Source organism: Lissotriton vulgaris, chromosome 2_1, assembly GCF_964263255.1.
Source record: "Lissotriton vulgaris chromosome 2_1, aLisVul1.2, whole genome shotgun sequence".
Classification (NCBI taxonomy): Eukaryota; Metazoa; Chordata; class Amphibia; order Caudata; family Salamandridae; genus Lissotriton; species Lissotriton vulgaris.
In genome coordinates, this window is record NC_141687.1 from 2,024,541,922 (window position 1) to 2,024,568,410 (window position 26,489).

At 46.3% G+C, this 26,489-nt stretch overlaps 1 protein-coding gene across 1 annotated transcript in view; it reads right to left on the bottom strand.

Moving 5' to 3' along the window:
* LOC147733673 (transient receptor potential cation channel subfamily M member 7-like) overlaps positions 1 to 26,489 on the bottom strand; it is a 1,613,265-nt gene that overhangs the window by 885,054 nt on the left and 701,722 nt on the right. The window contains exon 12 of the mRNA XM_086958251.1: positions 21,950 to 22,084. Within this exon, the coding sequence (XP_086814377.1) occupies positions 21,950 to 22,084 (135 nt within the window). The remainder of the gene's footprint in view (positions 1 to 21,949; positions 22,085 to 26,489) is intronic.

Below are 26,489 nucleotides of genomic sequence, written 5' to 3' on the forward strand. Positions count from 1 at the left end.
ACAACGCGGTGAGCAGGCAAAAGCAGAAGGGCCCCACGCAGATCGTGGAGATGCTGGAGGGCTGATCTTCGGTGCTGGAGCTGCACAGGGTTGGGGCTTCTCGGACCCCAAAGCACTCACCAGTGGCATACTCGGTGGGCTTGTTGCAAAGAAGTCGTGCAGTCTTGGCGATCGTCGGTCCCTCGAGGTCTCGTCGCACTCACGGTTCTCAGCTTGGCTGTAGAGGTGAGTAGAGGTCAGAGGTGCCAGGGAAGCCGGGTCTCGTCGAGCTGGGCAGTCGGATTCCGGAGGAAGGACTTGCAGCAGACCGCAGTGTTCTTAGGATGGTGCCCGCTTGATGCAGGGTGACTACTCCTTAGCCACAAGGGAGAATCTTGAAGAAGAAATCTTGATGTCCTTTCGCAGAAAGTCGTGTCTTGATTCCAAAGATGATCTAATTTGAACAGGGGGCCCGCTCCTATCTTTATACTAAAAAAGGGGGCTGACCCGGTGACTAGGTCCTGCCTATGGGTGGGACTAGGAGGGGGCTGGTTACACCCTTCTCCCATGCCGGACTTTCCCCAGGCCAGGGGCTGGTGTGCCCCTGGAACTGGTTCTGACCGGCCTATGCGTAGTGAGCACCGGGGTGCCACTCAGCAGTCACCTTCCTGTAAAGCCCTGCCTACCCAGGATACACAAAACCCTGTCTGGGATGGTGCTAGCACCGCCCCGGACAGGAAACCCTTTGTCCAGGCTCCCCTCGCTGGAAGGACTCCCAGCTGCAGGGGGTCAGACTCGTGTCTATGGTGGCAGCATCCATTTTGTGGAGCTGAGGCTTTGTTTAACTATAACCTGGGTTCACAGTTACATACATGTCGTGTCCCTCTAGAAGGGTGGAATGCTAACCCCGTCGCCAGAATTGGCGAGGGGTTAGTATTCCAATTCGTATGACACCTTACTCGACATGTTTTGATAAAGCAATACCAAAGATAGCATTTAACCGCGAGGATTATAATGCACTTAAGAGTATATGGTATGCGATATCATGGAACAGCTATTAGGACTTGGGTCCGCAAGCTGCAGACAGGCTCAGCTCATGCCAGACCACCATCTCACACGATTCCAAGCACTACGCCTTCAGGATTGTCAAGGCCTGCCATAGGAGTGACTGATAGGAATCTGTGCGTCCATTTTAGGGTTAGATATAGGTATACTATATCTACAGCAAAGGGTGATTACACGACTTTGCCCCAGCTGTCATGCAGCCAGTTGTGTCAAATTTAGGAGGCCAGCCAGGGGTGGCATAATACATGCTTCAGCCCCTGGTAGGCCCTGGGTACACCTATGCCCTGAGTTACAGGGTCTGATAAGGTGGCCCAGTACCAATTGGTAAATGCACCTAGGGTACACGTTGTAATTTAGAGAGAGAACAGCCAGGCTGTGGGTCTGATTGGCAGGCCCACAGCCAGAGAAAGTCGTAAACCAGTGAAACAAAAGCAAAAAATCTGGATGATCATAGGATTGCAGACCCTACTCTCCTACATGACCCCCCCCCCCCAAACTTTGGGACAATAAGCTAACCTTGACCAGGTGAGTCTTCTTGTTCTAAGTGGAAATATCTGGAGAGCCCATCGGCATTGCCAGGATCAGTACCAGGTCTATGTTCCACTGTAAAGTCCATCCCCTGTAGGGAAATGGACCACCTAAGCAGTTTGGGGTTTTCACCCTTCATCTGATTTAGCCACAAGAGGGGCTTATGGTCGGTCTGAATCTTGAAGTGAGTGCCAAACAAGTATGGCCTCAGCTTCTTCAGGGCCCAAACCACAGCAAAGGCCTCCCTCTCAATAGCTGACCAATTCTTCTCTCTGGGGGTCAGCCTTCTGCTTATAAGAGCAATCGGCTGGTCTTGACCATCAAAATTCAGTTGAGATAGAACAGCTCCCACACCCAACTCAGAAGCATCTGTTTGGACAATGAATGGTTTGGAGTAGTCTGGACTCTTAAGGATAGGTGCTGTGCACATGGCCTGCTTTAGGTCATCAAATGCTTTTTGACAGCCTGCTGTCCACTGAACCTTTTTTGGCATTTTCTTACTGGTCAGTTCATTTAATGGAGTCACAATTGATCCATAGTTCCTGACAAACTTTCTGTAGTAACCAGTCAGGCCCAAGAAAGCTCGAACCTGAGTCTGGGTGGTTGGAGGAGCCCAGTCCCTGATTGACTGTATTTTGCTCTCCAGTGGTTGAACCTGGCCTCCACCCACAAGGTGGCCCAGGTACACAACCTGTGTCTGCCCTATCTGGCACTTGGTGGCTTTGATAGTGAGGCCTGCTGCTTGCAGAGCCTCTAACACTTTCCTCAGGTGGACCAGGTGATCCTCCCAGGTGGAGCTAAAGACAGCAATATCATCAAGATATGCTGCACAGAAGTCATCCAGCCCAGTGAGGACATGATTCACCAACCTTTGGAAGGTGGCAGGTGCATTTTTCAGACCAAAGGGCATTACCACAAATTGATAATGCCCACCAGGGGTTGAAAATGCTGTCTTGGGCTTGGCATCCTCAGCTAACCTGATTTGCCAATACCCAGCTGTCAGGTCAAATGTGCTTAAGTAGTTGGCAGAAGCCAATCTATCTATAAGCTCATCTGCCCTTGGTATTGGGTGGGCATCAGTCTTAGTGACTGCATTGAGACCCCTGTAGTCTACGCAGAACCTCATCTCTTTCTTACCACCCTGGGTGTGAGGTTTTGGCACTAGAACTACTGGACTAGCCCAAGGGCTATCTGAGGGTTCAATGACTCCCAACTCCAACATTTTCTGCACTTCAGTTTTTATGCAGTCTCTAACATGATCAGGCAGCCTGTAGATTTTACACTTGACTGGCAGGCTGTCACCAGTGTCAACCTCATGGGTACACCAATTGGTCTGACTGGGTGTCAGAGAGAACATATGTCTGAAAGACTGAAGAACCTGTTTACAGTCTTTCTGTTGATGCTCAGAGAGGCTGCCACAAAAGACAACACCATCTACTGACCCATCATCAGGATTCTGAGTGAGCAGGTCTGGGAGAGGGCCACTCTCTTCCTCCTGTCCCTCATCTATGGCCATGAGCAAGCTCATGTCCTTACTGTCGACATATGCTTTGAGCCTGTTGACATGGAGCACCCTGTGGGGGCTCCTGGGAGTTCCAAGGTCCACCAGGTAGGTGACCTCTCCCTTTTGCTCAAGAATTGTGTGGGGCCCAGACCATTTGTCTTTGAGTGCTGCTGGGGCCACAGGCTCCAGCACCCACACCTTCTGTCCAGGCTGATAAACAGTCAGGACAGCCTTTTGGTCATGCCAAGCTTTTTGTAGTTCTTGACTGGCCTTAAGGTTTTCAGATGCCTTCTCCATATACTCAGCCATCCTGGAGCGGAGACCAAGTACATAGTCCACTATGCTGGTTGCAGGCTTTTTGAGAGGTCTCTCCCATCCTTCCTTCACCAAACACAGTGGGCCTCTCACAGGATGCCCATACAAAAGTTCCAAAGGGCTGTAGCCAACCCCCTTTTGTGGGACCTCTCTGTAAGCAAACAGAAGGCAGGGTATCAGGACATTCCATCTTCGCCTGAGCTTTTCAGGTAGTCCATGAATCATCCCTTTTAGGGTCCTGTTGAACCTTTCAACAAGCCCATTGCAGTGTGGATGATAGGGTGTGGTGAACTTGTAGTTCACACCACATTCCTTCCACATTGCAGTCAAGTAACTGGACATGAAGTTTGCACCTCTGTCAGAAACAACCTCCTTAGGGAAGCCCACTCTGGAGAACACTCCAACTAGGGCCCTTGCCACTTTAGGTGCTGTAGTGGTCCTAAGTAGAATAGCTTCAGGATACCTGGTGTCATGATCCACTACCACCAGTATAAACTTGTGCCCTGATGCTGTCTGGGGTTCCATTGGACCAACAATGTCAATCCCCACTCTTTCAAAGGGCACCCCCACCACAGGCATTGGTATAAGGGGGGCCTTTGTTGTGCCACCTGACTTACCACTGGCTTGGCAAGTGACACAGGAGCGACAAAACTCCCTGGTATCCTCATTCATGTGAGGCCAGTGAAAGTGTGAGACAAGCCTGTCCCAAGTCTTTGTCTGGCCTAAGTGACCTGCTAAGGGAATCTCATGGGCCAAGGTAAGGAGGAAACCTCTCTGAGTCAAGGGTACAACCAGCCTCCTGGTCATGCCAGGCTTGGGGTCTCTTGCCTCAGTGTACAGGAGTCCATCTTCCCAGTATACCTTGTGGGTACCTGTGGCGTTCCCAGCAGCCTCAGCAGCAGCCTGCCGTCTGAGGGGTTCAAGGGAAGGGCAGTCTAACTGTTCCTTCCCCAGGTCTTCTCTTGAGGGTCCCCCTGAGCCCAGAAATTCAGCTTGATCAAGCTCAAACTCTTTAGGCTCAGTTTCCCTCAATTCCTGTAGGTCAGCCTCCTCAGAGACCTGATCCTCAACCTGGGGCAAGGGGGAAGGCACAGCCTTAACCCTACTGCTCTTCTTGGAAGGTGTCTGGTCCATTGTTCCAGGATCCAGCACCTGTTCAGTGGGGCATTTCCTGACCTGTGACCTGGTCACAGCAAACACATGTGCTGGCAAGCCTAACATTTCCATGTGAGTCCTCTGCTCCACTTCTGACCATTGTGATGACTCCAAATCATTGCACAACAAACAATCCACTGGGAGGTCTGAGCTAACTACAACCTTCTTTTGGCCAGTTACCCCTCCCCAGGAGAAAGCTACAATTGCCATACTGTGACTGGTAGTGACATTGCTTGCATTGGTCACCAGGAAATCTGTACCTGGCATGATCTGTCCAGGGTCCACAAAGTTAGGTGTCACCATTGTGACACTGGCACAAGTGTCCCTATAGGCCTGAGCCATTTTTCCATTAATGAAAGGTGTCTGTCTGTATTTGCCCAAAGTATTGGGACTTATATCAGGGGACATATCCACATCCCCTGTACAAACAAGGACAGCCTGAGTGAGTGTGCCAACTAAGTTGTCACCCCCCTCAGAACCCAGGGTTAACCCAACTAAACCCTTGGGAGGTGCACTACCACTGCTGACTGTACTAGGGGGCACAGGTGCCTTAGGGGCTGCAGTGGCAGGAGTCTGCCCTCCTCCTTTCTTGGTGCACTCACTAAACCAGTGAGTTTTACTTTTGCAGTATTGGCACCACCTTTTAGATTGGCCTTCTTGATTCTTCTTTTTCTGGGGAGCCTGACCCCCACCCTCTTTGGGTTGTTGGGGACCTGTCGAAGACTTCTGGTCATTTTGTTCCCCCTTAGAATCTTTACCCTTCTGGTCTGCTTTCTTCTGACCACCTTGATTCTGGCCCTGGTTCTGCTTAACTCTTGTTCTGACCCATCTGTCTGCCTTCTTTCCCAATTCTTGGGGAGAGGTCAGATCTGAGTCAACAAGATGCTGATGCAACAACTAGTTCTGACAATTGTTTAAAATTTGTTCTCTCATGATCAAATTATACAATCCTGTGTAATCAGTAACCTTACTGCCCAGCAACCAGCCCTCCAAAGCCTTAGTGGCACAATCCACAAAGTCAGACCAATCCTGAGACTGAGTTTTCTGGGTATCCCTGAACAGCACCCTGTACTGCTCAGTGGTTAGGCCAAACCCATCAACCACTGTATTTTTCAGGACTTGGTAATTGTTAGCATCCTCCACTCTAGTAGTGAGGAGCTTATCTCTACCTTTACCTTCAAAGGAGAGCCACAAGATAGCTGCCCACTGACTTTGGGGAACACCCTGCACAGTGCAGGCCCTCTCTAAAGCAGTTATCCATTTGTGGATGTCATCCCCTTGTTTAAAGGGGGGCACTATCTTATTCAGGTGTTTTGTATCAAAACTCCTTTCCCTATTGCTAGGTACAATGCTGCCACCAGTGGGTGTGGACCCACTCAATTCCTGCTCTCTAGCAAAGGCAAGTCTTTCTTTGGCCAGGGCAAGTTCTTCCCTTTCAATCCTCAGTTGGACTTCCCTTTCCTTGGCTTCTAAGAGTCTCAGCTGGGGGGATGTCATCCTCCTGTGAGCAGAAACCTGAGAGCCATTGGTTCGATTGGATCTATTAGAGCCTCTTGACAGAGACCTAACTCGTCCACTCCCAATGTTAAGCTGGCCTGAGAGGGGTCCCAGGATTCTCCTAGTACCATCCTCATGCCTGCTTAAGTTGTCCCTAGTTAGCTGACTAACTACTTCTGGACCTTTGTCTGCCTCGTCCCCAGAAGTCTCCTGATCATCATCCTCCTCACCTGAGAGATGGATGAGATCTGGGTCACCTCTGGTTCCTTCTAGGGCAGGCATATCCCCTTCTGGATGAGAAGAGCTAAGAAGTTTCTTAGCTTTTCTGGCATCATAAGTCTCTAAGAGACCAATCAGAAATGGGATTGTGGGGTTAGACCCCTGTTTTAGCTTCCTGGTGGTACACACCTGTCTCATTTCATGGAAGCTAAGGGCTGCATATCTGGAAGAGGCCTGTGGAGGGTCCTCAACCACCAGAGGGGTCTCAGTAGACTCTCCGAGGTTAGACATGCTTCTAGTGTGGTGTAAGTGATGCACCTACCTACACTATGTGTTTTCCTACTGATCCCTTGCTAAGAGTTGCAGCCAAGGTGTGCTAAGCCTTGAGGAGCTGCAACAGCTGGTTCAGTAGAACTCAGAGTATTCTAAGCTAAGTTATATGTACCTAAAAGTACTTATGTGATCTTTCAACAAGATATTCTTAGGGTATGTGTGGTAAAACAACAGCAAGCTCAAATCCCAACCGCTGCTCACCAATGTGAGAAGGTGGCCTGATATGCAGTGCTCACTGTTCTAGTGAACACTATGTATCAGTCCAGCAACCCTTATTGATGATTGGTTGTAAGTCAACCTTATAGACCAGCTATCCTAGTAGCGTGGATATGAGCAGTCTAAGGCTAAAGACTCGAGAGGGCGTGTTAAGCCAGCTGTTTACCACACATATACCCCTTGAACACCCAGTGAAAGGACACCACACAAGTGTTATGAAAATAAACAAGATATTTATTAAGAATCACAACAGCCCTGTACTCTTTATGAGGACAGGGTACTAAGCACAAAACAAAACTCTTACGAAAATACTTAAGTTAGCACAGTATATACAAATGCCCGAGGGGCACGGAAAACCATATACTCTGGAAGTGGAATGCGAAATTACTAGCAGGTAAGTACAGTACTAATAGGCTTTGGAATCGCTAGGACTTGACTATAGAATCTTCAGATTACTTCTAGGAGGCCTAGGGGACTCGGGTGCAGAGTGTGCACTCTCACGCGGGATGCGGGACAAAGTCTATGGTAGCTAGATTTCACAAAGTTAGTGTTCTCGGGCGAACCCGACCTGGTAGGGAGAAAACGAAAGTGGATCCTGACCCTTGGATAGTGAGGCTATGCTGGGGCACCGAAATGCCGAAGTTACCTAGCCCAGGGGCTGCAGCTGCATAGGTCTCAAAAGACGTCGGGAATCCTCGTTGCCGGACCAGGAGCCTGGAAGAAAGAAGTTGCTGGCAGGCGACCAGTGAAGAAAGTTCGATGGATCCAAGCCTGGATCGAAGGAAGATGACACCTGAAAGCAGAGGGGACCAAGTTCGAGACTACTAGCCAGTAGTCAGGTGGCACCAGGAGGGCACCGGTTGGTAGTCACCTCGACTAGGTGAGTGGGTAACGCTGTGCTCGCAGATCTCACGGACCAGGAGGCGTTGTCGGCGACCAGGATGGAGGAGCGAGCTGTCCCACGATGGATGAAGCTGTCGGCGTCGCTGGACCCAGGATTGGGCAACACAGCCTTGGCAAATTCAAGCCCACGCGGTGGACTCAAAATGGCGTCTGGAGTGGACCAGGAGGGTCCGGGGTGCCTCTCTTGAAGAAGGAAGCAAGGGCCAGTCTGGAGCAACCAGACCAGCAGCAGTGATGTCGTCGGGCGTCGTTAAGAAGGCCACAAGCCAGCCGGCTAGTAGCCAAACAACGCGGTGAGCAGGCAAAAGCAGAAGGGCCCCACGCAGATCGTGGAGATGCTGGAGGGCTGATCTTCGGTGCTGGAGCTGCACAGGGTTGGGGCTTCTCGGACCCCAAAGCACTCACCAGTGGAATACTCGGTGGGCTTGTTGCAAAGAAGTCGTGCAGTCTTGGCGATCGTCGGTCCCTCGAGGTCTCGTCGCACTCACGGTTCTCAGCTTGGCTGTAGAGGTGAGTAGAGGTCAGAGGTGCCAGGGAAGCCGGGTCTCGTCGAGCTGGGCAGTCGGATTCCGGAGGAAGGACTTGCAGCAGACCGCAGTGTTCTTAGGATGGTGCCCGCTTGATGCAGGGTGACTACTCCTTAGCCACAAGGGAGAATCTTGAAGAAGAAATCTTGATGTCCTTTCGCAGAAAGTCGTGTCTTGATTCCAAAGATGATCTAATTTGAACAGGGGGCCCGCTCCTATCTTTATACTAAAAAAGGGGGCTGACCCGGTGACTAGGTCCTGCCTATGGGTGGGACTAGGAGGGGGGTGGTTACACCCCTCTCCCATGCCGGACTTTCCCCAGGCCAGGGGCTGGTGTGCCCCTGGAACTGGTTCTGACCGGCCTATGCGTAGTGAGCACCGGGGTGCCACTCAGCCGTCACCTTCCTGTAAAGCCCTGCCTACCCAGGATACACAAAACCCTGTCTGGGATGGTGCTAGCACCGCCCCGGACAGGAAACCCTTTGTCCAGGCTCCCCTCGCTGGAAGGACTCCCAGCTGCAGGGAGTCAGACTCGTGTCTGTGGTGGCAGCATCCATTTTGTGGAGCTGAGGCTTCGTTTAACTTTAACCGGGGTTCACAGTTACATACATGTCGTGTCCCTCTAGAAGGGTGGAATGCTAACCCCGTCGCCAGAATTGGCGAGGGGTTAGTATTCCAATTCGTATGACACCTTACTTGACATGTTTTGATAAAGCAATACCAAAGATAGCATTTAACCGCGAGGATTATAATGCACTTAAGAGTATATGGTATGCAATATCATGGAACAGCTATTAGGACTTGGTTCCGCAAGCTGCAGACAGGCTCAGCTCATGCCAGAGCACCATCTCACACGATTCCAAGCACTCTGCCTTCAGGATTGTCAAGGCCTGCCATAGGAGTGACTGATAGGAATCTGTGCGTCCATTTTAGGGTTAGATATAGGTATACTATATCTACAGCAAAGGGTGATTACACGACTTTGCCCCAGCTGTCATGCAGCCAGTTGTGTCAAATTTAGGAGGCCAGCCAGGGGTGGCATAATACATGCTTCAGCCCCTGGTAGGCCCTGGGTACACCTATGCCCTGAGTTACAGGGTCTGATAAGGTGGCCCAGTACCAATTGATAAATGCACCTAGGGTACACGTTGTAATTTAGAGAGAGAACAGCCAGGCTGTGGGTCTGATTGGCAGGCCCACAGCCAGAGAAAGTCGTAAACCAGTGAAACAAAAGCAAAAAATCTGGGTGATCATAGGATTGCAGACCCTACTCTCCTACAATGACAGTTCCAGAAATGGATGGATACTTTAGCCATCGCAATGGGTACCTCTAAAAATTACCTTCAGTATATAAGGGTCTGCAATTTGCCAGTGACACCCCCTATAAAATGAGTACAGGAAATCCTATGACAAGAGTTACCTCAAATATGAGTTCCAACATTTTGCTACGGATCCACCCCATATGCTAAGAATTACATGCATCATGTCAGGGCCTTCGGCCTAATTTGGTGATGCGTGTTCTGTGTCCCTGCCACTGGGTATGTCTGAGCTAGCAGCTTTCTCAGTTATACAGAGTCCACACAGCCAATGATGGTGTCTTAATAAAAGATGTCAGGGCCTGAAGTTTGCCGTAGGTAACACCTCCCACCCATATTCTATTAGTGTCCTTGTCCATAAGGCAAGAATACCCTCCAGTATGCCAGACCACTAGCACACTTGCACGCATAACACATATACACTGACACACACACATTCTCTCTCACACAGACATTCTCACTATATCTCTTTCGTACATTTGTACTCTGTCACACACACAGACACACTGTCACTCACACTTCCATTAGTCAGTCTAATGTGTGTTAGAAAAGCAGGCCCTGTTGTTTCTGCTATACCCTCCATACGCTATTCAAAAATGATAATATATTGCCTTGTCAATGTTTGTTACAAGTATGATGTGAATGCAAATGATACTTCCTTAAAATAGCTGTACGGGTTTTATATTTGGTTTCACGTGTAGATCAAGCAGTTACAGTTTTGGAAAGGAATTAATCCACATTCTAACATGTAATATCACAGGATTCAACTGATCTCAGGAAATGCTCGACCTCTTTGGCAACCATGGATTTTATCCAGTAACACTTTGCATTTCGGGGTTTTTGAGACCGCAACTTACAATGTAAAAAATAAAAAATAAAGATCCCTCAATGAAGCATTGTGGTGAATGGAAAACTAGGAATAGTTGAAGGTGTCACACGATCCTCAATCCATCACAACACCCCAAAGCCGCAACCCTAGTCTCCCTCCTCGCGCCATCCCACAGTCTCAGTCCACTCTCCTCTCTTGCAGCCGCCAGTTGTTGCAGATGGAATTAAGTAGGCATCTAAAACTACAGAAAGAGGAGGTACTCTGTGGGTGCCTTCGTAGAAATATGTGTATATTCATGAAAGTTGTGTAATTTTTATATGTGCTGGGTGAAGGTGAATAGTGAGAGTGAGTGCAGCGTGAGTGGTGCAAGTGTAGGGTGAAAAATATGCTGATGTGAGTGTCGGGTGAGCTGCATGAATACAATGTGGGAGGAGGACCCATGTGAGTGTTGGGTGAGAGGACTGCATGCAGAGGGAGAGGAGTGAGTGCAGGTTATTGTGAGTGGTGTAAATGCAGGGTGATTGGTGTGCCTGTGTGTGGTGCAGGGTGAGCGGCGAGAGTTAATGGTGATCTGTGAGTGACTGGTGAGTGCATGGTGAGAGGAGTTAGTACAGATTGAGCAGTCTGTCCCTATGAGTTCTGGCAGACTATTGACCCTGTGTGCAGGCAGGATGAACAGAGTGCCTGTATGAATTCAGGCTGAGAAATGTATTTGTGTTAGTGTAGGGCAGAGGTCTTCAAACTGTTGGGCGCAACCCCCAGGGGGGCCGTGGAGCGATGCAAAGGGGGTCGAGCCTTCACAGTCATTATTCTGCCCAGGCCCAAGGGCTTCAGCCCCCATCCTATCTCATGTGTCTTTCAGCCCGGCTGCTGCTGCAGTGTAACTCAAGCTGTGGGCTCGGCTGGGCAGTGTCTGGAGTCATCTCCAACACGCCCGAGTTTTTCACAGGTCTTTAAAGACCATTCGCATATTTACATGCCTTTGTAAACTGGTTACAGAGGCTTCGTTTTTTTCCTGGTTCCAGTACCCCCTGGGCCTCCACTCTGCCTGTTCCTTACATTTGTATTTTACAATTACTGCTGAAGAGTGAGAATGCATTTAATGAAAAGGAATATAAAGTAGGGTTGCCAAAAGAAAAATGCCTGCCTGTTTTGTTTAAAGAGCCTGCAAAGACCTCCTCTTGACACTAAATACATTTTTAAATACAAAAGTATGTATGCATTCGTTATGTGACTTTTCAGTATTTTTGCTCTTTGTCAGTCATGGATCATTGAGGCAGCCTTAGAACACAATTAAAATTGATTTTTATTTATATTCGCTTTTAGAAGTATGCACAGATAAGTGCTGAAAATACAGCTTTAGGGGACTGCTTATTTTTGTACCGACTGGGCCATCAAAATAATCTGCTGGCAACCCTAACCATAGGACTGTAAGTTTGTTGCAGGATCAGCACATTATTTATTTCCTCCACCCTCGATACCCAATTAATGCCGCAATAGTTTAACTTAGATCTTAAACCCTACGCTGCCGTCAATAACATGCTGAGTTACTTCAAGGGTCTGGGAATGCACCCTGCATTCAATCAACTCGCTCCTCATTCTCGCCCTTCACTTTCAGCTCACCCTGCACTCACACTGATCACCATGCACTCACACCATTCACCCTGCACTCACAGTGATCACAATGCACTCACACTGATCACCATGCCCTTACACCATTCACCCGCTCACCCTGCGCTCACAGTGATCACTTTGCACTCACAATGCACTTGCGCTGTTCACCCTATACCTCACCCTGCAGTATCACGAGTAAACTACGCATCCTGCACTCATGTGACACTTCACTCACCTGTCCCCCTCACTGCTCAATATGCAACTCACTCAAACAAGCCCATCAGTAATCATACATTTATTCGTCCCATTCTGAACTTGCATCCGCACCCAAATTCATATGCCACCTCACTCACCCTGCAGTCACTCCTCTTACCCTACTCTCGCACTGTTGCATCGCTCACCGTGTACTCACATGGGCACTCACCCACACAGTTTGTAGAGGGTTAATGTGCCTGCTACAAAGAACGTGTACCATGCAGATCACAGAACTGAGTGTAAGTAATCTATGAGTAGCGCTATAAAAAAAATGAAATGTTTGTCAGAAAGGTGTTATAGAGAGATGAGGTGCCTTGTTGGTGAGTGGCAGTGAAGGAATTCATGGAGAAGGAGAAAACCGGGGTGGGGCACCAAAAAAGACTGTTGCACCGTGTGCAACCAGTGTTAGGACCAGCCCTGGCTGGCAGTGTTAGTCCCCTCCGAATTTCTGGTCTAGTGACTCCCCTGCTTCTGGCTATTATTATTATTTACATTTGTAGTGCGCTACTGTTACCAAAAGATGTCCTGGGGATAAAAACCATCTGCTGCCTGTAGGCAAATGAGAAACACACAGAAGGAGAAGGAGAACCAGCCAAATTGGGTAACCTACAGAGCCTAGAGAAAGGTTTTTATATCTTCCTAAAGGATTATAGATTCTTGGTGGAGCGAAGCAAAGGAGGGTGCAAGTTCCATAACTGCGCGGTCTGCATTAAAACAGTGAGACAGACAACTCATGCCTTCTTGAATTAGGGAACAATAAGCAGAGTGGCACAGGCCGAAAGGAGCATACGGGTCCAACCCGTATGCTTGGTGAGGAGAGATTAGAGGATGAGAGGACAGCATGGGAGTGAGAGAATTTGATTGAAGAGGTCAGGGATGAGGAGAAATGTGAATTGCCGAAGAGAAGTGTAGACACGCAAGAAGTGAGTGTGAGCTAAAGGTGAGGGCTTCTGTTAGAACAAAGGGGAGATGTGAAAGTTGAATGGGAGGATTGGAGAGGTGTAAGGTACAGATAGACAAAAATTTGAATGGAGAGACTAGGTGAATGAGAAGTGCTGAGGGGCATGGGAGGCGACGGGACCAGAGAGGCCATGAGATGAATGCGAGAGACTGTTAGAGATGAGGGTAGTGAAAAGACAGAATGGCAAGAGGTGATTAAAGGTGAAGTGAGAGGTTGAATGGGGAGAGTTCAGAAGTTGTAAAAAGGGGTGAAAGAAAATGGCCTGCAAAGTGAGAGAGGGATCTGGGGTTAGGAGAGGAGAGAGGGAAGGAAGGGAGAGGTGAGAGGAAAGCTGCATGGGTAAACTGCTTAACGCTGCACAAAACCGCCTGGTTTTTTAGGGACCCCTGCTTCTCCTGGCCAGGGTCAGGTGAGCTTCTAATGTGGGAGCACCTATTCCCGCTGAGTAGAAGGCCCTTCTCAAAGGTTGACTAGAAATCTTTCTGATGTTAATTGCTGTATTTTGGTTATAAACGGGTACTGATGGGGTGAAATCTTTCCTCAGTGTTACTGTGTGTAAAAAATGTCAAAATAATGAAGTAATGCTATCCAAAAATACGCGTCATCACATACCATCACTCACATTACCATCATTTTCTTCCCACACAATTTAGTCAAGCCTGTCGCGTAATTTGGTCCTCACCTGCCTCATAATTCTAGTAGCCCTGCCTACAGGTTTAGAAATGTTTGTCAGGAGGAGTCCTTACGCCTCAAAATGTTGACAGGGGTGTCTCGGCATCCAAAAGTTTGAACACCTCTGGTGTAGGGTGAGAGGAGGAAGTGCAGGATGAGTGGTGTGACTCTAGAGTGAGTGAGGTGATTGTGTGGTGAGTGCAGGGTAAGTGCTGTGCCCATGTATGTGAATGGTGATCTGAGTAAGTGACAGAAGGATCTATGTGAGTGCACAGTGAGAGGAGTGTACTTTTAAGGTTGTAACAAACCAAATTAAGTTTTGTTTGACTGACTGAGAGGAGTGACAGTGTGAGAGTAGGGTGAGAGGAGTGACTTCTGGTTAAGTGATGTGACATACGAATTTGGGTGCCAGTGAAAGTGCAGAGTGGGAGGAATGAATGCATGGTGAGCGATGAACTTGTATGAGTGAGATTGAAGAATGAGCAGTGAGAATGCCAGGTGAGTGAAGTGTCACATGAGTGCAGGGTGAGTAGTTTGCTCATGAAAGTGCAGGGTGAAAAGCATGAGTGCATAGTGAGTTGTGAGTGCAGCGTGATCACTGAGTGCAGGGTAAACTGTGTGCTCGTGTGACCGCAGGGTAAGTGGAGGGAGAATGGCTTGAGTTCATGGCAAGTGCCGTAAATGCAGTGTGGTCGTTGTGAGTGCAGGTTGAGTGGTGTGCTCGTGTAAGTGCAGGTTTAGAGGAGGAGGAAAGGTGTGAGTGTAGGATAACAGTGTGAGTGCAGTGTGATCGCTGTGAGTGTAGGGTGAGTGATGAAAGTGACAAGTGAGCAGAGTGTCATGTGCCTGCATGGTGAACGGTTTGCTTGAGTGAGTGGAGTGTAGGAGGAGGGTGAACGACGTGAGTGCATGGTGAGCAGTGAGAGTGCAGCGTGACTGCTGTGAGTCCAGACTGAACAAGAGAGTGAAGGGTGAGCAGAGAGAATGAGGAGGGAATTGTCTGAATGCAGGGTGTATTCCTATACACCTGGAGTAACCATCATTGTATTGACGTCTCGCGCAGGGTTTCAGATGTAAGTTAAACTATTGCTATTATGGCCACAATCAGGGGTGGAGGAAATAAATAATGTGTTTATCCTGCAACAAACTTTGTCTCCTGATTAGGGTTTAAAGATGATCGCATTTATAGCGCATCACCGGTAATTTGATGTCCCAGCCAGTTAAAAAAATAAGCACAATCACCTAAAGCCTGTTTTTTGTAGCACTTATTTGTAAATGCTTCAAACAGAAAATATAAATGCACTTTTAAATGTGTTCTAGGGCAGCATTAATGATCCATGACTAATATTTAAAGGAAACAAAGACAGAAAAGTCATGTTACAAATGAAGACATACAGTTTTTTACAGCCCTATTTAGCAGTAGCGGCTTGCACAGGTAAAAGCGGTAAGCGTGGTGAGGCGGCGGGTGTTGGAGTGTCGATAGACTACGGGATAAGTAATATTAAATAAGACCACTTAAATTGTGATCTCTACTTCTCGGCAATGCGGCGAGAGCAAAGTAAGTGGTTTTATTTATTAATTTAATACTACTATCCCGACGTCTGTCGAGACCCACCAACCCCTGCCCTGCCCCACCGCTCTTACCTGTGCGAGCCTCCACTGCTATTTAGTGTCAAGTCGAGGCCTTTGCGGACTCCTTAAACAACAATAAAAGGCAAGTATTTTTCTCAAGCAAAGTTGGCATCCCTACTCTTGAGACACCTTTTCCCGAAATGCATTCTCCCACTGTGGCCATAAAAATAAAATACAAATGTAAGGAATAGGCAGAGTGCAGGGGGTACCAGAACTCGTGAAAAAACAGAAAGCCTTGTTGACCAGTTCTCAAAGTCATGTAAATATATAAATGGTCTTTTAAAGACCTGTGAAGAACTTGGGTTTGGCTGAGATAAGACTCCAGATACTACCCAGTCGAGCCCACGGCAGCTGAAGCTGCTGCAGCAGCCCGGGCTGAGGCACACAACAGAGTGGGAGGGATGGAGATGGGGGGGTGGGGTGTATAAAGCCCTTTTAGCCCTATGGGTGTTGCGCGCCTGTGGAGTGTCTGCTGAACTCAGCGAAGCCCTCCTGAGTTAGTGGGCTATGATTCGAACCGGCTAAAAGTGTAACAGTTCTTGAAAGGAACCCTTGTGTTTTGTACGAGGTAGCTAGTAATATTCTCGTTTCAAGACCAGCATAAGCTGAGAATCCGAGCCCCCTTCCTTAAGAGGAAGAGAAAGAAAGACTTAAAAGGATTCTGAGGTTCTATTGCCATTAGGTAGCTTGATTCTGTGACGCAATTTTTCAGGTTAATAAATAATGGCCCGAATAATTACTAATGACCTATACATGAATTGCCAGAATTGTGCAAATAACTGGGTCGACCACATTTCTAAATTTGAGCACCTGATAAAATCAAAATTTTAAATGATTTTAGCCAAAAGTAAATATTTGGAAAGTGTTCTTTTTTTTGGCTGAAACTATAAATACTGAATACCTGTTGCCACCCCCGTTTGTAACCCTACATTAGATATTCTACAGCTTCCACTTCTTCTGTTTTAGATAGCTTTCTCCCATCAACTTAGCCAGAAGTCTGTACCAACCTCCCTGATGGTGAAATGGCTTTAGGCCATACAAATATATCTTCGGTTTTTAACATGTGTCAAGTTCTGATGTAAATGACCTACTGCGAACTATGGTAAACAAAGGACACAGGGAGAGTGTTAAATGAAATGCTGCGATTGGGAATACATCTATGGACTTACATCCAGGCTGTTTGCCGAATTTGCACTTATCCCACCAGGCAACACCGTATGTTTTAATATTGAAAAACGTACAGTGCCTTTTTAGTAATCATGTTGAGATTTGAGTGGCTCTGAAGAACCAAACTGTCAACTGGTTATCAAAAAGTGTGAGAAATCCTGATCCTGATCCTGATTAGCACAAAGGGTGAACTGGATTACAGAATAAAAAAAAGCCTTGTTTTGGGGACTGTATTGTAGTCACCTTTAGGAATGTGGGTTTTGTGAACTTTATCTTACAAGAAACAGAGTATTATAGCCCACAATGGACGCACATTACAGTTGTCCCTCTAGGCTGTTTTTATAGACCTGTCTAAGTTAGCACTAGGAGGATGCCACGAAAAGAATCAGTGGCACCTGTTTCGAATGGGGTGATGTACAACGTTAAAACACTGAATAGTTTTGAACAATTGGGTTTCATCAATAGTCTTGATTGACTCCCCAAATCTTATCAGGCGCCCAAGGCCTCTACCCCTGATGCAGTGGTTAATTAGTTTAAGATACTAAGCTGCTGAAGGACGAAGGATCCAAATCTCGTCCACACTGTCAACAACATTTCCACGTGATGCAAACTAGGGGTTGTACATGTATTTAGAATCTGGAAGGTATACTTAATACGCTAAATGATCCCAATTGATTAGCTGCCATTATAAATGTTAATATCGTTTGACTTCAGGAGATCTGATTCAAACTACTTCTTATATAAATGGATTAATCACATATGCCACTCCTGCTCAATTGTCCAGAGCTGGTTGAGCAAAAGTGGACTAGCTATTTTTTTCTCCACCCTTCTACATTTGAATACAAGTGGTTTTATAATGATAATCCTCACTATCAATTACTCTGGGATCAACATAAAAACGTATTTTATAATAATCAATCACTATAATAATTGCTTTTAACAAAAATATAGACATAGTGGCAGCCTTAGATTTAGCTTCCGGAAACATATCACTCTATTAAAATATAAAGTGTATTGTGTCTGGGCTGGGGACTTTAATGCCCATTTGTGCCAATATGATTCCAAGGTTGTGAGAGGTTTTTGAAGCTGACCTGGGGGAACACCAAACACATTTCTCACACTCAACTTATGGGGACGCTTTAAATGCGCCATTAAGGTTTGCCAGTTACTTTCAGACTGGGCACAATGAGAACATAGCCACCTTTACAGGAGCTGCTAGTACTATTGATCATATATTTTTTTCTGTGCGAATAGTTCTGCTCTTGAGGGAACAAAAAATATTCCCAACATGTCTGAGTGACCGTAAAAAGGTATCTGCTAACCTTAATTTGGGTCTTATCCGTAATGCTTACACACAATAATAAAGAATTTAAACGCGACCAGAACGAATGGATTTCGAATTAAATGGACCGGAATTGAACCTAAGAAATACCCTTTGGATTGAATTTCTTCAAATAAGAATGAGATAATGAAATTATTTGAAGCCATCTGTTCTGACGTAAATAGGCAATTAACGAACAATATTACCTCTCAGAGAGTTTGTGCCAAAGGGTGGTTATAGGACTCTTGCAGAAAGCACATTCAAATTTTTAAAAAGTATTAAATGGTCACCGAAAGATCGTTCAGCAATAATTCTTAGTAGAGCCCAGTACAAGCAGGCTTTGAAAATGAGTAAATCTTTTATAATGGAGTAGGAATGGGCTAATTTGGGTAAAGCTAGCTCTCTGAAAGACTCAAGGCTGTTTTGGTCCGTATTAAATTCACCATATTTTAGGGAGGGTGATTACTCAACTTTAGATCAGGGTGTGAACGAAGACCAATGTCTTGTTGTTATGCTATAGATAGTAAAGTGGCTGATCACAAACAAATTCTATGGGTTTTCAATGACTTTAATATTGCTTTCCGCTTGGACGAAATTAGTCAGCTTTGACTATTAGTCACTTGAGCAAAGCTATATGTCCTGATGGTGTCCCTATCGATTAATCTATTTAAAGAGAACGGTGCACTGTGGGCTCTTTATTAACTAATGTCCTGATTCTGTAAGCTATAGGTCCTGATGGCGTCCCTATCGATTAATCTATTTAAAGAGAACAGTGCACTGTGGGCTCTTTATTAACTAATGTCCTGAATTCTGTCCGTAAGAAAGGGCTTTCTTGCTCTGGTCTACTTTGGATTGCCCATTCTCTTCTTGATAGCTCAGTTAAAATCTTGGATAGGGTGCTACTTGAGAGGTTTAGAAAATTGAACTGAAGAACATTCCATTATCTCTGAGTTGCAATATGGGTTCAGGGAATGCCTAGGCACCCATGAGCAAGGTTTAACTAAGAATTATAGGGGGCCAAATACTCAAAGGCGAAGAAGAGAAAGGAAATGTGTTGTAAAAAAATACTATGATTCTAAAGTGGCTTTCCCAAACTTGGCTTAAGTATGATTAGCTAAAGAAAAAGGCTACCACAGTCTTTCTATGTGCTTCTAAATTAGGGTCAAGACCTATTAGAGATCTGCTTACAATATTTAAGTGCAAAAGTGTCTATGCAGTATCCTAAGGCTCAAGGATAGGGGATATGTGGACTATCAGGCAGTACAATGGGCTTAGAATATAATTTCCAGAAGATTTTTGGTTGCCTCTCAATCAACTTCAGTTTTTATTAGTCACAAGGGGTTAGGTATTCCTTATACTGAAAATAGTATTAAAATACGACCAATGAAGCTATGGTATTCTGTTTGGACTAAACCTGAACCCACCCTAAACAAAGCCCTGCATGCTAACTGCATTCTCAATGAGAAGCTTTAATCTTTGGTAAATTGGCCTCCCATTATTTTATACAGGTAAGTCTGCTAGGGGCTCCTGAATTCTCTAGAGATTTATATAACATGGAAAGACAATGCTTAGTATCTATGACTTTAAATGGTGTCAAGACAGGGGAGGGTTCAAATCACGCCTTTTGATTAAGGGGGGGGGGGGGCGTACGGAGATCTAAAGGCTAATCTTAATTACCGAAACCCATCTGAATTACTAAGCACAATGTGTTTTAAATGGGAGTAAAATTTGATTTACTTGGATCAAAATCACGCTTGTTTAAGTAAGGAAAGCCTGCCACAACCACAAGGTGCGTACCTTTTTCAGAACAGAGTGAAATCAATCTTTTTGAATAGTACTGTTAGAGTAGAGGGATGAGAAAAGAGACCATGCAAAAGATAGCACAATTGAGAGAGCTGAAAGGGAGGTAGGCCAGGCAGTTTGCCATTCCCAATAGTTTACACAGATATGTGGTGCTCAAGTAAATGGATGTAGTTCAATTTTACTCACAGCTTATCAACGTAGGGAAAGCTGAGTAGCATTCATAGACTAAGAGGTCTATTGTAAGCTCTTGATCCTCCTCATTGGGAACAACACCACACCATGGAACAACACTTGGTGGCATGCTGAACTCGGCCCTTTCCACGCCATAACAGACCGTGCCCACTACCTCAGCATCATTTTGGACAGCAAATTTCTATGCAGAAACAGGTAAACGCAGTCTTGTCCACCTACTTCCACACCCTGTGCATGCTTTGTAAGATTTTCAGGTTGCTACCATCCAACATCAAAAGGATCTTCACTCAGGGCCTTGTCACCAGCAGACTGGACTACTGGAAGATTCACTATGTACGAATCACTACACGCCTCCTAAAGAGACTACAGAAAATACAAACCTCAGCAGCAAGACTCATCCTCGAACTCCCCAGACGGACTCATATCACTCTGCACCTCAAAAAACTACACTGGCTCCCGATCCAGAAGAGATGCCAGTTCAAGATGTTGACCAATGCATACAAAGCCCTGCACAATGAAGGACACATGACATCCACTTCCCTCTTCCTCACTGACAACCTCCCCCCCCCCTCCGAAACCACTGAGCCAACAGCAAACTCTTCCCCTCCACATTAGGACCGACTCATCACTTTGGTATTTCAGGAAAGGACTTAATACCTCGCTGTTCGAATGAACAGGCACCGCGAAGCAGCTAGCATCTCCAGCACCTTGATACCCTCATGGGTGATTTGCTGCGCTTTATAAAACCTGATTGATTGATTGATTGATACAACTGGTCATCATGTCTCCAAACGAGACGAAAGCACCTTTTCTGCATACTGAAACAGTCTTGGATTCTGCCTATACATTACATCTCTAATGTATTACGCCACTCGGTGACTGAGACAAGCAAAACAAAGTAGCATTATTGCTATCTACAGGCTCATGAATTTGGGTTATAAATGTGCCTTGCTACTCAATTACAGTCATAGTTATAACAATTTTGCATATTATATTGGAACAACAAGTAATATTCAGTGCTGTGAACTTTGAATACCTAATTCAGATTTGGTAAGCAGTGACAAAGTGAAAGATTGCTTGATTATCATCTCAAAAGTCTCTAAGATATTTTGTGTTTCTGAGCATACATACCATAGGTTCCTGATTTCCATGCTCTGCATCTTCTGTAGTAGATTATTTTTTATCGATAGCACAAAAAACAAATACAAGAAGCAGTTCGGTCTTGTTCCTTGTTATAAACACGTTTTTGAAGAGCACTGTCCATTATTTCTAAATCTGGTGATGGGGCCATAGCTGAGAATAAGTTTGGGAATTTAGGGCCAATCCCCACTTCACTAAACATTATCCAATTTACCACCTTACTTGATAAAATGTCTTTTCGATATCAAACAATGAACGGGTGAATGAGGATTTAGTCTAGTTGCATAAATACATTATGTTCAATTCCCTGTGTACGATTGGTTATGTCTGAATTTTACTGAAGAAGCTTTACTGGTGATGATGCATTATAGTAAAAAGAGCAAATTCAAAAGTATTTGACAACATGGTGAAATGTATTTCTACACCATATTTCGATAAAGCTGTGGAGTTACACATGGAACTACATGCTTCATTGTTGACTTCTACATAGAAGCAGACATCGCACTAATGCTGGAAATGGGTATACAATAGCAAATCAGCAAATATGTTTGTAAAATGAAGTCATAAAACCATACACCCCAGGGCCTAGTTGCTATACAGGTCTGTATTTGGAGCTCCTGTGGCTCCTTTAGCCTCACACAAAATAGTGTAAGTCATAACTGGCTGTCAGTGTATCTAGTTTGTTAATTGTTAGTCGCCATGAATCTACATTCTCTCTCTAGGCAACTATTGTTTCATACAGTACCTGCTTTTACCCTTAAACAGTGTGTAATGCACATGTGGTCACAATGTGAAAAGTAACTTACTGTGTTGTATAGTTCCTCCAGCCTGGCAATTGTAAGAAACCGGTGCATGCTAACTCCATTCTCAATGAGAAGCTTTACAAAGGCGACACGGTCCATGACAAGGGCATCTAACATGGCCTGCTCCAGGGATCCAACCTGAGAATACACAAGGCTTACCTTTACCTCAGAGAAGTCATAAAAACAGTTAGTTGAAATTACTTTGTCAGCATCGTTAAGGTTAACTTTTGTATACAGTGTCACAAAAAATAAGCACTCAAGCCTGTTGAACTAGAAAATAAGGGGCCACAGGAGGAAATCCAAAATGAAAATTGCAGCGACTAACCATTGTGGGTATCACTGGGTAGTGTTCTTTCCATGACACCGACTTTATTTTTGTACAAATATATTGCATCTTTCTCTAGTCAGACTGTCCATGCTTCATATGTCTTCTTTCACCTTCCAAATGTTCAGTCTTCCCCACCCACACTCTTCATCGCACTCTCTTTTGTTCTTTTTTCACCCTTTTCTGACTGCTCACCTGCTCTCTGAGGTAGTTTCTTCCTCTTAACTCAGACCTCATTCTCCTCTATCCATCTTCCACACCATCAACTTGTCACTCGTTTCTCTACTGACCCTTCTTTCTCTCCAACACAATCAATCAATCTATCAATTAGGGGCTTTTAAAGCGATCTTCTAACCCCTGAGGGTCTCAAGGTGTGTGGGGGTTTGGGGGGGGTCGAGTGCAGCTCCGGGTCAGCCGAAAAGCCAGGTCTTGAGGCTCTTCCTGAAGTTGTGAAGGATAAGGGAGCATCTGATGTTGACTGGGAGCTCGTCCTAGGCTTTGGCTGCGACGTAGGAGAAGCCTCTTACACCTGCTCTGGCTCTGTGGATGCGTGGGGTCACTGCTAGGGCGAGGTAGGCGGAGCGGAGGTTTCTTTTGGGTGCCTGGAAAATGATTCTTTCGCTGAGGTATTTGGGTCAGATGTTGTGAAGGGATTTCTATGTGTGGGGGAGTAGCTTGAAAGTTACTCTCTTCGCAACTGGGGAGCCAGTGAAGGTCTTGCAGGTGTTGGGTCATGTGCTCATGTCGTGGGGTGCCGTAGACTAGTCTGGCCGAGGTGTTCTGGATGGTCTGGAGTTTGTGTAGCAGGGATTTGTTGATTCCAGAATAGAGGGTGTTTCAGTAGTCCAGTCTGCTAGTTATGAGTGCCTGGGTGACGGCCTTTCTGGCTTCGGGGGAGATCCACTTGAAGGTCTTGCGGAGGGAGTTGAAACAGGTGGAGGAGACTGCGTTGTTTTGGCGTGTCATGGTGAGGGAGGAGTCTAGAATGATGCTGAGGTTCCGGGCATGGTCCGTCAGGGTGGGAGGGTTTTCAAGGGCAGAGGGCCACCAGGAGTTGTCCCAAGCAGTGGGGGAGGGTCCGAGGATGAGGACCTCTGTGTTCTCAGAGTTGAGCTTTAGGCAGCGGCTTTCATACCGTCCTGGAAGCGGAGTTTGGAGTCTTCGGGGGTTCGTCTTCAGGGAGAGGATGAGCTGGGTGTCAACGCCGTAGGATATGATGCTGAGCCCATGCTGTCTGTCGATGGCAGCGAGGGGGGCCATGTAGATGTTGAAGAGTGTGGGGCTGAGCGCCGATCCATGGGCTACTCCGCAGTTGATCTCTGGGGTTTCTGAGAGGTAGGGTGGGAGTCTGATCCTTTGAGTTCTGCCGTCGAGGAAGGAGCAGATCCAGTCAAGGGCGTTTCCCCGTATGCCGGAGTCGTTGAGTCTGGCTACCAGAGTGCGGTGGGAGACGGTGTCGAAGGCTGCGGAGAGGTCTAGCAGGATGATGGCTGCGGTATGGCCCTGGTGGAGTAGCATGCGGATGTCGTCAGTGGCGGCGAGGAGGGCGGTCTCAGTGCGGTGGTTGCTGCGGAATCTGGACTGGGAGGGGTTGAGGATTGCATTCTCTTCGATGAAGGTGGTCAGCTGGTGTTGACAAATTTCTCTGTGACTTTGGCTGCAAAGGGAAGGAGATGAGGCAGTAGTTTTTCACTTTAACTCAATCTCTCATCCACCTCTTTGTTGTGCCATTTCTCCCACTGTCTCTCACCTTGCATATTCATACTTGCTTGCCTTCAAACGCCATACTACCACAAATACTTTCCCCAGCACACTCACCCTCATCCATCCCTTCCCTTTCACTGTCCTACATTCCATACTTTCTTGCACTTTCCACGCCATTTTTCTTTTCACTTTTTGCACATCAGACACTTCTGCATCCACCTCTACGTAACACCAACTCATTCACCATTTTACATACCTTCCTGCATATTTTTTCTCACACCCTCTCAGCTTATCTGCTCAGTCCTAAATTCTTCCCTCTCCTTCCTCTTACAATGATTATCTTACTGTTTGATTTCTTGAACACCCTGTTCACTCAGCTTTCTGTCACACACACTCCCTCATTCTTTGCATCACATCTCCTTTACACTTTGCATACACTGTGTTCACACACCTACTTCTCACCCTTTTGTTCTTGGACAAACAAAATTCTACTTACCTATCATTTTCTCTCTTTTCTAACTCTCTATGTCCCCATCCTCGCAATGCCTTCCTCTGGTTTTGTTGTCTCTGTTTTGATTATGCTACACTACTGACAAAGACTCCAACTGCTAGGTTTGAGTAAAGGAGAGTCATAAGGAAAAGGACTGCTAGCCAGAGCAGTGGCAAAGTATGGGATCAGTGCAAGTTTGACTTCTGCTTTTTGTCGCTATTCCGGAGCTGCTGCTGTAAAACATGATCCAGCCAAATTGGTAGTCGATACGATAGAGTATGTCCTATTGGTCTACCAGCCCTTTCTATTGGCTCCTCGTCGATTACCAGCCTTGAAAATTGTCCCTGAACACAGTTGAGACATGAAATCTGGAAGGCACAGTGGTTCTTTCAAGCAATTGTACTAATTCCTATGTTTTGACAAGGATATAAAAGTTACTGCTCTGTAACTACCAGCTGTGGCCCGTCCATTAAGGCTGAGAGGCCACGCACCCTCACCCTTTGTCCATCAAGAAGAGTATCTGTCAGGTTGAATAAGAGCCAGCCTGACAGACCCCCTTTATTTTGAGGTCAGGCAACCAGAAGACCGACATGTGCTAAATGCGCTGGCTCCTGGCTGCCTGAGCTGAATTTTGCTGGGCTGAGGATGTGACAGCTCCTGTGTTTGCGAGCTCCTCAGCTCAGAAAAGGTCCTAGAGTACCCCTCCCCGCCCCCCCCCCCCCCCCACGACTAAGGGGAGCATCACTGATTGCCTCGGAATTGGGCGCATCAAATTTAAGCCCTTAAGTGCTCAAGACGGAGTGTCAATCGGTTACACCTCATCACAAATCGGGGTGGGATCAGCAACGCTCACTGACTCCATCCCACTCTGATGAGTAGGAAGTGCTGCCTGCCCTCATTGGCTGCACTTGAGTCACCCAATAAGAGAAGGACATCGGCCCAATCCGCCATACAAGGCAGAACTGTAGGTAAGTGTGATTTTCTTTTTCAATTAATTTTTACAGTGCATTTGTGTATGTATGTCAAAAATAACTTACTTTCGGCAGCCAAGGCCATAAAAGTACGCACAAAATACATTAGAATACATAATAAATAGCTAAAACAGATAATGTTCAGGGTAAATCAGCAACTGGTGCATAAGTGCACTATTTCCAAGCAGAAACAGATAAGTTTAAAAACCACCTTGCCATTACCGCAGGATCAAACTATCTCAAACATTAGCATCATAATATACTGGACAATATAACAAGGAGAATGTAGAAATATAAGAGAGGCTAGTGAGAACGGCGATAGACACGGATGAGTACCAGTCTGTCAATCAATCAATCAGGGGATTGTACGCACACTACGCACCTGTGAGGGTCTCAAGGCGCTGGGGAGGGAAGGGGGTCTGCAGATCTTTTTTTAGCCAACGAGCCAGATCTTGAGGGTCTTCCTGAAGGTGCTCAGGGAGGGGGGCACGTCTTATATCTGCCGGGAGCTCGTTCCAGGTCTTGCCCGCAATGTGAGAGACAGTGACAGTGGAGTTGCACTGTCACATTTTAGGGGAGAGAGTGTTACTTTGATCCAGCCACATTGCACCCAAGTATTTGGCGACTGCACAGGCTTATCTTATTTGCCGGCAATTGGTCTGAAGTGTGCGAAGGGGAATAAGGTGACTTTGTGTGTCTAGCTTCCTGCAAATAGGGGATAGCCAATGGGAACATGCACAAACATAAGCAGGACAAACAAGGAACGGGGAACAGTTTCCTTGAATGAGTTGCACGTTAGACAGACTGAAGATTCCATTGGCAGCCATTTGGAGGTAAACTATTTCAATGGTAACGTTTCCACTCTAAATTGAAAATACAACATCCGATTAAACGGCACAGTGATAAAGTCCCAAAACTGCTAAAAAACACAAGAAGACTTAAAATCAAGAAACACGTATGACAGAGTGGCAATCTCAGCTATTATTATTGATCAGTAAAGATTTTTCTGAGACTCTTTGGCGGGGATATGACCACCAAACGGGGTCTCCCATA